General features: G+C 46.6%; 1 protein-coding gene across 1 annotated transcript in view; it reads right to left on the bottom strand.

Moving 5' to 3' along the window:
* The window catches only part of GRIK3 (glutamate ionotropic receptor kainate type subunit 3), a 200,846-nt gene that overhangs the window by 23,610 nt on the left and 164,506 nt on the right, over nucleotides 1-12,730 (bottom strand). The window contains exons 9-10 of the mRNA XM_083751411.1: nucleotides 12,041-12,154; nucleotides 8,208-8,411 (exon numbers count right to left, since the gene is read on the bottom strand). Of these exons, the coding sequence (XP_083607537.1) occupies nucleotides 8,208-8,411; nucleotides 12,041-12,154 (318 nt within the window). The remainder of the gene's footprint in view (nucleotides 1-8,207; nucleotides 8,412-12,040; nucleotides 12,155-12,730) is intronic.

Here is a 12,730-nt window from a genome sequence, read left to right as displayed (position 1 = left end):
AAATCACATCCCTGTTCTTATCCCTTTTGTTTTTTTGTGGGGTCTATAAAGTGTCTCAAAGGAAAGTTAAGAGAAAATTATACTTTGGTCTGATTGGCACAAATGCTTTTGATAAGGAAGACAGACACAGCAGGACCATTCCTGTTCTTTCCATAGCAGACCCAAACTACTGGTTCTCCATTCATGCCAGGGACTGTGGCCACTCCACCCTTTCAGTGGCCATTAGTGTTCATTGATGACTACTAGCCAAGATGGTCATATTCTGTTTCCACTGTTGGAGGCAGTAATGTTTCTGAGTACCAGTTGCTGGAAACCACAGGAGAGGAGAGGGCTGTTGTGCTGGGATCCAGCATCTAGTTGGCCACTGTGATAACAGGATGATGAACTATATGGGTTATTGGCCTGATCCAGCTGGCTCTTCTTGTGTTCTTAAGAATGCATTGCATTTGGGGAAATTGCTGCAAAAATGCATATATCAGGAGAAATGTGCACAAAGAAGCAGTTGTTTCATGCATACTTTTTAAAAATTTGCAAATGGGGTGAAAAGAACTTGAGATAGGAAAACAATGATAAACTGAGAGAAGTAGGAACTGACCAGTTCACTCATTCCTGGGCTGCTACAGGAACAGCAAAAGTATACCAAGGTGGAAAAGGAGGGAACATCAAATGTATACTTTATATATTAGATAAACTAATTGTCTGCACCACTGGGAGACAAGGTAAATAATGTATATTTTATTGATTTTACTGGAGAACACAAGAGACCGTGGAGAAGAAGATACTTGGTTGTTAGTTCCAGCAGATTTCAGCAGATGACTGGCAAAAGATTCATAATGGCTGATTCCAACATTATGTTCCTTCCTGGTAGGAGAGCAGGACAGTCTTCCCACCACACAGGGAACTGGAAGGTCACCCAAGAAGTAACGTGGACAATCTGATCACAGCATGTCTCAAAATGGTCAGCTGGATAACTGCTTTCCATTCCAGCTTTTTATTCTGCCCCATGTACATCACCATTGACAACAAAATTTGATCATGCCCATGTCTGTCTAGTTACCAGCCTTCACCAAAGCAATGGCTTGTTTGAACTTCATTCTCTCCTGCCCTCGTGGTTTGCAGCTGCAAGTGTCTGTTAAAGGATCCCATTCCCCAAATTCAGAATTGAATAAAAGGGATAGACGGCAGTGCAAAAATTGGCATGCAAGTCAAGACTGCTAAAGCCACATCTCCAAAGTCATTTTTTTTCAAAAGGCTATCAAGAGATGCACAAACATAACAAGATAAAAAAAGCCTAGATCACATCACATTTAAAGACATCTAGGTTGGAGGCACAAAGCCAGCCTGAGAATTTTCACCAATCCTACTAGAACTCTTTTCGCTCTGAGAAATGGTGGAGTCTCCTTCTTTGGAGGTCTTTAAGCAGAGGCTTGACAACCATATGTCAGGAGTGCTCTGATGGTGTTTCCTGCTTGGCAGGGGGTTGGACTCGATGGACTTGGCAGGGGGTTGGACCTTGTGGTCTCTTCCAACTCTATGATTCTATGAAATTCATTCCAAGTGTAACACAGCAATGTCTGACAATGCGTCTTCCCTGAGAGAGTTTGTGAAGATCTCTACATATGTTTTGCCTTCAAATTTACCTTCCTTTCGTGTCAGCTGAATCAAAATATTTAGTGGACTCAGGCAAACATAAAGAGGCAAAGATAAACTGTGTGATTCAGGAGTTCCTTCCCATCCTCTGGGCCCTTGTTTTCTCCATGCCAAATTCCTGCAGCTCAGAACATACAGGGCATAGAATCAGGGCACATCTTGAAAGCTTGCCCCTTTCCATCTGAGGGCAGTGATTTTGCCCACATCTGCACTAAACAATCTCTCAGCATCAGGTGCAAAAACATTCCCAAACCAGGTAGCTGTAAGGACATAAATTGCTGGAATTTACTGTCAATAAATGCTCTGTTTATGGTGAAAGCATTAAATCAACTGTCAAATCATCTCCCAGGGACAGAGATTAGGACTGAGCTGCAGTTATCAGTGGGGAGGCATTTCTGTGTTTTTTTCTGTGTTCTTCATGCCAAGTAGAAATCACAGAGAACAGCTTATATTGGTGCAAAATGTCCAATAAGGACAAAAAGATGTAGCCGCTTTTGATACAAGCCTCTTCTGTGGTAGGAGTGTCAGAACAAGGCTACCTTGGAGCTATAAGGAACAGAAGGCAGAAGGAATTATGTGTCATGAAAAGTTTCTTTTGAATAAGTTTTACTGATGCAGTTCACAGTTCTGGGCAGGAGCTGAGGTGGCTTCAGCAAAAGATGAATTCATGGATAGAAGATTAACCAAGCTACCATCCCTGATAGATACATGAAGAACCATGCCCAGGATAGCAAATTTCTGAGTACAGTCGTACCTTGGAAGTCGAACGGAATCCGTTCCAGAAATCCGTTTGACTTCCAAAACGTTCAGAAACCAAAGCACGGCTTTTGATTGGCTGCAGGAAGCTCCTTCAGCCAAGTGGAAGCTGCGGAAGCCCTGTCGGATGTTCATCTTCCAAAGAATGTTCACAAACTGGAACACTCACTTCTGGGTTTGTGGCGTTCGGGAGCCAAAATGTCCAAGTACCAAGGCATTCAGGATCCAAGGTATGACTGTACTCGATACTGGGGGGGGGGGGGCAAAGAAGAGAGGGCACTGGTTACCTTTATGCCTTTCTTGTGAAAATCCCAGGCGGTATCTAGCTGGAATCAAAATGCTGTTCTAGGTGGATCTTTAAGACCAAAGACCACAACTTTAACCTTCTGCTATTTGATAGGATCATCTATGGATATACCGTTCATTAACCACAAGCAAAAGTGAGTTTTGCACAACACCAAAGAATCCTATATATCCAAACCTATAATGAATATGAAGAAAGCCAATTCCCACATAACCACATAATTTAAGAATGTAAGAAGAGCCTGCTGGATTCAGCCAATGGCTCGTTAAGTTCGGCATCCGGTTCCTCCAGAGATTTCCAGCAGTGTCCCGAGGTGTCAATGCTCAGGCATGAAGATCTGTGGAGAGGGTCCCCTTCAACCGCAAGTTGTTTGGGGATGCAACAGAGGAGGAGTGGAGCTGTGTCCCTGATCTCCTCCTCCTTCTTCCTGCATTTGCAGGATCTCGCTGTCGTCAAAGGTTAGCATCTACATTTTTGAAAATTGTGTGTGAAATGAATGGCCATGGTGTGGGATGGTCCTCTGAGCCAGCTGGGGATTTTCCCAGCTGCAGGAGGAAATGGCCATTTTGCAGGGTGGGGGGAACTGAACACATAAACCTTCCAAGGCACGAGATGTTCTTGCTTTTGTTGCTTCAGGCCAGCCTCAAAACAAAGGACTTTCTAAAAAGCTGTTTTTTCCCTTAAGGCTGCACTGCCTGTGGCCAGACCTGCCAGGATCACACAGCGGGGGGCAAAGTAGAGTCCCTGCAATCCCAAAATGCAAGTGCTGACAAATAAAGGGCAGCACCACTGGTTGTCCTCATCTTCACATCACAGGCCACCTGTGGTGGGAAACAGTGTGCCTTGGGCGAGTCATGAGTTACGTGACTCATTGACTTTCTGCACAGGGGGGAAAGTTGTGCGTCAAACGATGTGCTGACCAAGTCAGGTCTCTTGACAGAGAACAAGCATCACAGCTTTCTGCAAGGTTCCACAGAACTCAGGCATTTGGCCTGAAGTTACAGTGTACCCCCCTCAACACACACTGCAAAAGGATATCTATAGGATGCATCTATAGTTTGCTCAGACATGCACCTAAACACACTGACATTCATACTGTAGATGGCAGTGCACACACAACAGCAGTCCTCACACCAAGCCCCAACTATTGGAGGAAGGCTTTGCTTTATTGTTACATTTATATAACAGCTTTTCCTCCAAGGAGCTCAGGGCGGTGTATGTGGTTCTCCCCCTCTTCCTTTAATCCCCCAACAACTCTGCAAGGAAGGCTACACTGAGAGGCAGTGACTGGCCCAAGGTTACCCAGTGAAGTTCATGGCTGAATGGGGACTTGAACCTTGGTCTCCCAGGTCTCAATCCACCACTGTAATCACTACATTGCGCTGGCTTTTTAGAGTGGTCTGACTTGGAAGAAATAAATGCTGCTTCCTGGCTGGGCTGATGCAGTGCTGTGTATGGACATCTTTCTCCCACTCTTAAACCCAACAAATCAATTGCTAAGGGAGACATTCCGTGGGGTTGGTGGATGTAAAAGAGAGAGCCTTCCCCCACTTTGATGCCTCCAAACTGCATTCAGAGGGTAATTATGCCATTAATTATTTTGTTCTGTTTTACAGGTTCAGTCTGAGGAGGCCTCTGAATTGAAATTTGCATGGAAGACACTTCAGTGGGCTGGGAAATTAGAAGTCCCTCAGATTGCATTATTTTCTTCATGGTATTATTAGAGCATCAAGAAATTGATGCCGTTCTGGAGCCTCATGTGACTTCCTGCACACAGCAGCCCAGATTAATCACCAAATGGTTAAAATAAATGGTGAAAGGTGGATCTCCTATTAATAAAAGGATTATTAAAAAGACATCTTTCCCATAGGGAAGCAAGGTCCCTTTGCTCTCGTGTTATTGTACTACACCAACTGATTATCTGCGTAAAATGGTGCAAGCTGTCAGAACCATGGTTCCTGTAAAATGACAGTAGCCAGGCCAGCCGCAGCCATGGCAGCCAGGTTTTAGGATCTGTGGCTCCTGCCTCCCTTCTGCCCCGATACGGTGCACAGCTCTGAGCAAAGTCATTTACAGTTTCAATTAAAACGGAACCCACTTAGCATTGCAGGGGGGTAATTAATGTTTGTGGAGTGCTTTGAGGGACTCCGATAAAAAGATGCTCTCAATAGGCAGGTGGTAATTACTGTTTGAAAGTGCTCTTACGAGCGTGGTTGCTTTTTTAAAATTGCTGTTTCAAAGCGTTTCTTCTTTTGCAAAGTGACTTTGTACCTGTTGCTTGTGCGAAAGCACGTTGGCGTGTGCTCGTCCACAAGTGCCAGTGTGGTGTAGTGGTTAAAGTGTCAGACTAGGACTTGAGAGATCAGGGTTCAGATCCTGGGCCTAACCAGATCACTCTCAGCCTAACCTACTTCACAGGGTTATTGTGAGGATAACATGGGGCAGGGCAGAACTAGTCCAACCCTCTGCTTGCACCCTGGCATGCTGTAATATTATTCTTATTCACACCTCCTCTTGTCCCACTGGTTTCCCCTGGGGAAAACTGCTCTTTAGTGCTCAGTTGGAGCAAACAGCAATTCAGGTTTTCCCCAGATGGACGTTTGCTCCGATTTAGCATTGAAGAGTGGTTTTCACTAGGAAAGGAGTGGGGGCAAGAAGGAAACTGCTCAGACCTAAGCCTAGAAAGCTCAGGTCAAGCGGAAAATTGATTGGACCCATGCTTTCAAGGCAGGAGTGCCACCTTTCTCTCAGGATTGTGGGTGCCCACCACCGCAACATGGACATGCGACATTGCGTGGACGTAGTGCATGTGATCTCACTCACACTAGGTGCAGGTGTGGGCGAGTGATGTTGCAAGTCCACATTGCGGCAGCCAGCAGCAATGACTCCTCTTCCTCCTCCTCCTATCTGCAGCCAGCGAGGCACCCTTCTCCATGGGGAAGGGCTTGGAGGCAGAGAGACTACCTCCATGTCTGAGCCCCACCCCCCAGAAAAGGGTGCCTCACTCGTTGGCCGAGGAGGGCAGAGCTGAACCGCTTCTCTTTTGGAGGCAGTGCTACTGCCACATGCCAGCCTTCTTCATTGACTTTGTGGGTGCTCAGCCCCCACAATTATATTATTGTGGGTGCCCAAGCACCCAAGGGCCCCTGCAGTTGGCTTCTATGTTTCTAGGCATGGGGCAAGCAGAAGCGTGGACAAGCCCTCAGACCCAGGATAACAGAAACAAAAGGCTTCTCTCTGCTTGCCACTTGAGTGCCAGAGAACCAGGAATGGCTCAGAAATGGGCCAAGCTATTTTCCTGCTTTTTTTATTTTATTAAAGATTCCAGTCCAACCAAACCTGAGTGAGGAGAAGCTTGCCCAATAATGCTATCCACGGAGGCTATCCAGCTTAGCGTTTCAGAGAAGGGTGTATTACTGCTAGGCGGAGGAGAACTGCCTCTGTCGCCTGCAAAAGATTTCTGCATTTACTCAGCTGGAAGGAAGAATCTGTTTACGTTCTGCTTTTGAAAATAAAACTGCATTTCCAAATAAATGAAATTGTTCCTCACACACCTGGTCCTGCTTTTTTTTTTTTTTAACAGCTTGTCCTCTGCTTTGCAGCAGGGTCAGGCTATAAAAGTGCAAGCATGGATCATCAAGCGGAGATATTGCCTCTGGGATTCTGGACCGCAGGCCACAGCTTAACTCCTTGAGAGACAGATTGCTTAGGGCTGGATGTGACTCCAGCCCATGCCTCTCAGAAACACTCTGCTTTTGAGTCTGCCTCTGATTCTCTACCTCTTCCTTAGCAAGTCCTTCTACTTGTTTGGGAGCTAAAAGGTATGTTTCACCATACACCTTTTCTAGGGACTACAACTACCACCTCAGAGCATATACTCTCAGAGCAATCTCTCCAAAGAAGCACAATATTTGGTTCTGTTTCTTGGTCACACTCAAGAGGAACATGTGGAAATGGATGATGGGTGGACAGACAGATGATGCACAGCATAGTCTTAAGAAGATTGTAGATCTAAGTAACTACTAATAAACAAATGTATGAAAATTCAGATTCTCTCTCTCCACCAAAACTCCAGTTTCAGTCCAAGCTGTTAGTTTCTGTGTGTTGCCACTGTGCAGTGCTCTTGGAGTCACAAGACTCTGTTTTGCATTCCAGAGCTTCCAGGCTATTGGAAGTCTCATGGAAGACAGGAGACGGATGTGATGTTACTGGTTTCCTGTTCCTTTGTTTTTCAGTTGCTCTCTGCTCTCACAGAGAGAGGATGCATTTTCTTTTCTGTCTGCGTAGTTAGGAATAAAACTCTTTTTGCCATGTAGCTCATACTATCTCGTCCTTCCCTGTGCTGGATACTCTGCGTAATGGGGCAACGTGCTTGGAACCTCATCAAGGCTCAGGTTGTTAATCACGTTGGAGGAGCTCGGAGGAGCTCGGTCGAACACAAGTCCGACACAAGCCAGTTTCAAGTGGATAGTATCCTTGTCTCTTTCTCCTTCCTTCAATTTTCCTTCAATTTTTCCTTCAGTTTTTAATTTGATCATGGATGGGTTGGGGACAAACAAGCTGAGGCTTAATCCAGACAAGACAGAAATGGGGCAGAATCCCTCCCTTGGAAACTCAAGTGCACAGCTTAGGGGATGTTCTTGGACCCAGCCTTGGGCACAGATGCTGAACTATTGACTGTGGTCAGGACTGCATTTACCCAACTTAGGTTGGTGCACCAGCTGTGCCCATTCCATGAGTCACCAGAGATGGGTATGATGACACATACCTTAGCCACATCTCAAATAGACTACTGCAATGTGTTCTCTGTGGGGCTGCCTTTGAGAAGTCTTCAGAAATTCCAGCTGCTCCAGAACGTTGTGGCCAGTCTGCTGAACAGAGCTGGGTACTGGGAGTATGTTACTTCTTTATGACAGCTGATTCGTGGGCTTCTGGTTAATTTTTTGAGCCCAGTTCAAAGTTCATCATGACCCTAAATAAATGGCTTGGGATTTCTGAAGTCTGTCTTCTCTCCTCCACAACTGTCCAGTTATTAAGATCTTCTGGAGAGGCTCTCCTCCCTATCAAGAGTTGTGTTTGGCTGAGGTGCAGGTGAAGGCCTTCTCTGTGGCTGCACATAGGTTTTTGAACTCCTTATCCAGAGGGGGTAAGGCATGCTCTCTCCTTAAGGGCCTTCTCCTGCCATATGAAAACTTTTCTTTTCTTTTTTAATGAGCATCTGACCTGTGAAGTGGTTAAGTTTTAACTGTCCTGTTTTTATCTGCTTTTCAAAACAATATCCTTACATGTTTTCTGGTTGCATTTATTGATGTTATTTTTTGCTGCTAGCCAGGTTGAGCCTTGTGGGTCCCTTCTGGAAAGCCAGGATAGAAGTATTTTAAGCAAGCAGGCAGACAAATGAAGGTGGGAGGGGGGGTGATGCAGCACATAGAATCATAGAACTGTAGAATTGGAAGGGATCCCGAGGAACATCTATAGATAACAGCAAGGTACTTACATGATCAATCAGCTCCCTGATCATGCCGTTCCACTGCCCCTTCTCATCCTGGGCTCCGTACTTCCCATCCTCCACCACACGGATCTCATAGCTGAAGCCAAGGATTCGGGAGACTTCCCTTAGGAGATCAACGCAGTAGCCTTCAAAGCGCTCATTCCCGGAGAGCACGGTGTCCGACTTGATGAACATGACAAAGGGTTCCTCCTACACAGGAAGGAAGGAAAGAGACAGCGAGTAGCTAAACAACCACATGCAAGCTAAACCCACCAGCCACAGAAGCCCCTTTAAGTAGCCACAGGATAGATCTGGGTGTCTCTCTTTGCTTTCTGGCACTGCAGCCAGTTTGGTCGTTATCATGCCTGCTACCATTATAGCATTATAACACTAATGAGAGCCAGTGTGCTGTAGTGGTTAGATGGCCTGACGAGGACCTGGAATCTCCTTGGAGAAAACAGGAGGACATAAATGTAGCAAATAATTCAATATCATATTCCATCCTTAGAACTTGTTTTATTTTCAATGTGCTTCAAAAACTTCAGTGGCCACAATTCAAGGCAGAAGTAAACACCCTGAAAGAAGTCATTGAACACTATTGATTTTAATGGTTGCTCATCTCTGCTTTGGATTGTGGCCCCTCATGCTCAGCTGTTTGGAATGTTCTCATTTTACAGATCAGGAACTGAGGCCATCATGCATTGTTTTCCTAAGGATGTGGTAGAAGGCCAGAGTGGCTTCATGGCCACCTGCCTTACCACTGGACCTTACTGCTCTTTGGAACTCAGCCTGACTGCCCCACATAAAGATTGCCTTCCATGAAAGACCCATAAAAAGAGGCTTTCTCCATGTTTGGAACCTGCTAGGCAGGGTGAAGGAGCTACTTCAGTAGTACTGATTTTTGGGGGGCCAGACCCCTTTGGTTCTATAAACTCTTCCCCAGTTTCCCCTACCCTACTCTTTAAAAAGCACTCTTCAGAATAGCAGTTTGCACAAGCCCCTAAGGACTGCAAGAACACAATAAAATTTGAAACAGTGACAATTAATTGCCCACTTAATCAAAATCCAATTAAAATTATTTATTTAATTGATTCAACAAAACCGATGAACTTGCTCCAGGGATTCTAGCATTTCAAAGTCTCATAGTCATTTGCACCTCTGGTATCCGCCCCTCCTCCCCCCAATGGCGTCACCATCTTGCCTCTTAATGCCCACCCTTGGTAATCCCGATGCCCCGCAAGGAGGCGATACCACACACTTTGGAAACCACTGGGTTACCCAGTCCTTAAAATAGGACAAACAACTTGCAGCACCCAAAACTGGTACAGCTGGTGGACAAGGAACAGCTGAAAGCAAGGCAGCAGGCAGGATGCCTATCCAGGAAGCTGGTCCTCGTGCCTCTTGCATTCGTTCTCAAATCTAGAGGCCGGCAGGAGCAGCCATAAAGCCCCATTAATCTTGGGAGGCACAAAACAGAGTGGAGGGGGGCGTGTTCCTCCATATTTAACAGTTGAAGAAGCAGCATCATGTAGGAGCTCTGCTCGCCTCTGCGCCGCTCCTGGAGGTCTCAGACATTTCCTAGGGGGTAATTCTTGAACTCTGCAAGGCACTTATTCACGGGCTGTTTCACAATTTATTACTGGAAACGGTCAGACATTCAATTCGCAGGCTTTCAGGGCTCGCTAATCGATTTCTCAGCGAAGGTGCCCTCAATTTCAGGATCTTCACAGCTCTCCCGTGGCTCGAGGAGGAGAGAGCGGAACGGTCTGTTGGAGAAACATCATCGGCCAGCTGCCACCGACAAGGCGCTGCAGGATGAGCAGGAGGGTGTGAAAGGGGGAGGCAGGGAGGAATCCCAGCACCACGTCTTGGTGGCGGCAGCATCAGCAACAACAAACAGGCCATCAAGTGGCAGAGCGGGAGGGAGCTGTGGGTGATTCCCTGCTTGAAAAGGGAACTGTTGCAGAACTCAGGCAAAGCAGAAGCGCTCGTCTCCACCTGCGTCATCAGCACAGAACCATAAAACTCTTGGAAGGGACCCCACGGGACCTCTAATCCAACCCCCTGCAACCCAGGAATGACAGCTAGCAAATCTGAACTCTACAATTCTATGACTTTATAAGGCAGTCTAGGGCCCCATCTGCACTATACACTGAAAGCAGTATCACACCACTTTAAACCTGGGAAGTGTATCGTGGATTCATAGAATTCTAGAGTTGAAGTCCAACCCTCTGCAATGTGGGAATCACAGCAAAAGGATCACTGACAGATGGCCATGCACCTGTAGATGCTGAGAGCAGTTAGGATACCCCAATTCTCCTCACAGAGCTACAGCTCCCTGAGGTCCCTGGGAAGAGGTATTTGTAACTCTGTGAGGGAAATAGGGGTCTTCTAAGGACTCTCAGCACCCTTAACAAACTATAGTTTCTGGATGACTATTTCAAATGGTATGATTCTGCTTTAAATCTATAATAGTGATGGGGCCTAGGTTTAGTATGAGGTACTGGCTAACCTTTTCAAGGTGACCAAGGCCTCCCCCTGCAGGCCAAAATGATGCTGTGATTCCTGCATTGTGAGTGGTTGGACTATCAGGCATGTCCAGCTCCCAAGAGACTGCAATCTACTCCCAGTATAAAAAAACTGGCAGTGATCTATCCATTGTCATTGGAAGAAGGAGGAGCGTGTGTGGGGTGGGTGGATTGCACAGAGTTTTTAAGCTTTCCCCCCGTAACTTTTTGTACACGATAAGGATCCCACGATCTACCAGGATCAGCTGGGGATCCCTGGACTAGATGATCCTTTGAGTCCCTTCCAACTCTACAGTTCCATGATAGTATGGCAGCTGATCTAGACCCACAAGGACCAGCTGCTGATGCTGTAGCAAAGGCTTAGAGAAACTATCAAAATGGGGGGCCGATTTGGAATTGGGAGAGAGGAGCCTGTGTGTGTGGTTTCAAAGAGAGAAACTCTTCAATCTCGCTGCAGCATCCTCTCCAAGGGATTCGCCTGCCCCCGCCCTCCCCCTATCTTCCTCCTGAAGTAACAAAGCTCGGCACTCTGTCTAACACATCTGAATCTAAACCAGTGGGCCTCATCATAATTCATTAGAGACTGGATGGAAATTCACCCTGAACTGATGCCTGCCTTCAAATCCAATAGCAGGCCCGTGTGCTAAATGTGCTGTGACAGTTAGTGGCCAAGGAGACCGGCTGAGTATCCAAGCGTCGCTGGCTAAGTGAATTACTTTGGGGTAGTTTGTCACTTGGGTGCCTAAGTGTGTGTGTGTGGGGGAGCCCCAAGGGATGCTGAGAAATGTCAATAAGAGCTCCTGAGAGATGACAAGGGCTTGGTTGCAGTTTCAGAGCGGGTGGTTTGCGGGCTGTGGGAAGTTGCTCCCCAGCATAGGGCTGAGCAGAAGATAGAATGGAATCCACTGGTGAGAGGAAGTGTGATCATGTATGTGTTAGAGTGTCAAATCTCCCACTCGACCTTGAAGTCCACTGGGTGACCTCAGACCACTCAGTGCTTCTCAGTTTAACTTACCTCACAGGGTTGTTGTGGGGATTATTTAAGGAGGAGTAGAACCAGATACACCACATTGAGCTCCAGTGGCTTCACTGAACCCCAGTCTGGATGCTGCCAAGGAGAACATTGTTTTGGACAGTTCCCTGCCATGCCCAAATAGTTCAGCCCTTTTGCTATCAGGATAATCTGTCCATACACAATGTAATGTATGAAAACACAGCTCAAGCTCCTTAGAAGGTGGTGGTGGGGTTACGATCTAGAAGTGGAAACAGCCAAATCTAGGAGGGGTTAGATAGAACCCTGCAACCACTTACCAGGACTGTGGTGACAATCAAGGATCTGTTGGTGAGGGAATCTGTCACATTGGGGCCTTGCCTTCGGGAGATTTCAGTGATATTCAGTCCATCAGATGGACTCCACACACCAACCTGTGATGGAGGCAGACAAGAAATGAGCAAAAATTCAACCAAACCATCAGGCCAGACCACTCAGGCCACTGAAGAGAGAGAGAACGGTCAAGGGAGTGGAGGTCAGATATTGTGAAATCAGTCTCTAGCTCAGGGGTGAGGAAACCTGATGCCCTCCAGATGTGGCTGGACTACAACTCCTATCATCCACGACCACTGGGTCACGTTGGCTTTTGGGGTTGATGGGAGTTGTAAGTCCAACAGCATCTGGAGGGGATTGCAAATGATCCCCATCCCTGCTCAAGTGAAAACAGGCAAAAAAATGAAAGAGAGGACTGGGCAGTGCTTGTACAAACTGTTACTTTGATGTAACACAACCTTAACATGATTTAAGAACATAAGAGCAGCTTGCTGAATCAGGCCAGAGTGACCCATCTAGTCTAGGCTGCTGTTCTCACAATGGCCAACCAGATGCCCCAACAGGAAACTCGCAAGCAGGATCTGAGCACAAGAGCACTCTTTCCTCTTCTGGTTTCCAGCAACTGGCATTCAGTATCATTGCTGTCTCTGACAATGGAGTCAGAGCATGGCCATCAT

This window comes from Podarcis gaigeae (assembly GCF_964106915.1).
Source record: "Podarcis gaigeae genome assembly, chromosome: 8".
NCBI lineage: Eukaryota > Metazoa > Chordata > Lepidosauria > Squamata > Lacertidae > Podarcis > Podarcis gaigeae.
This window is presented reverse-complemented; position numbering and strand designations above follow the sequence as displayed.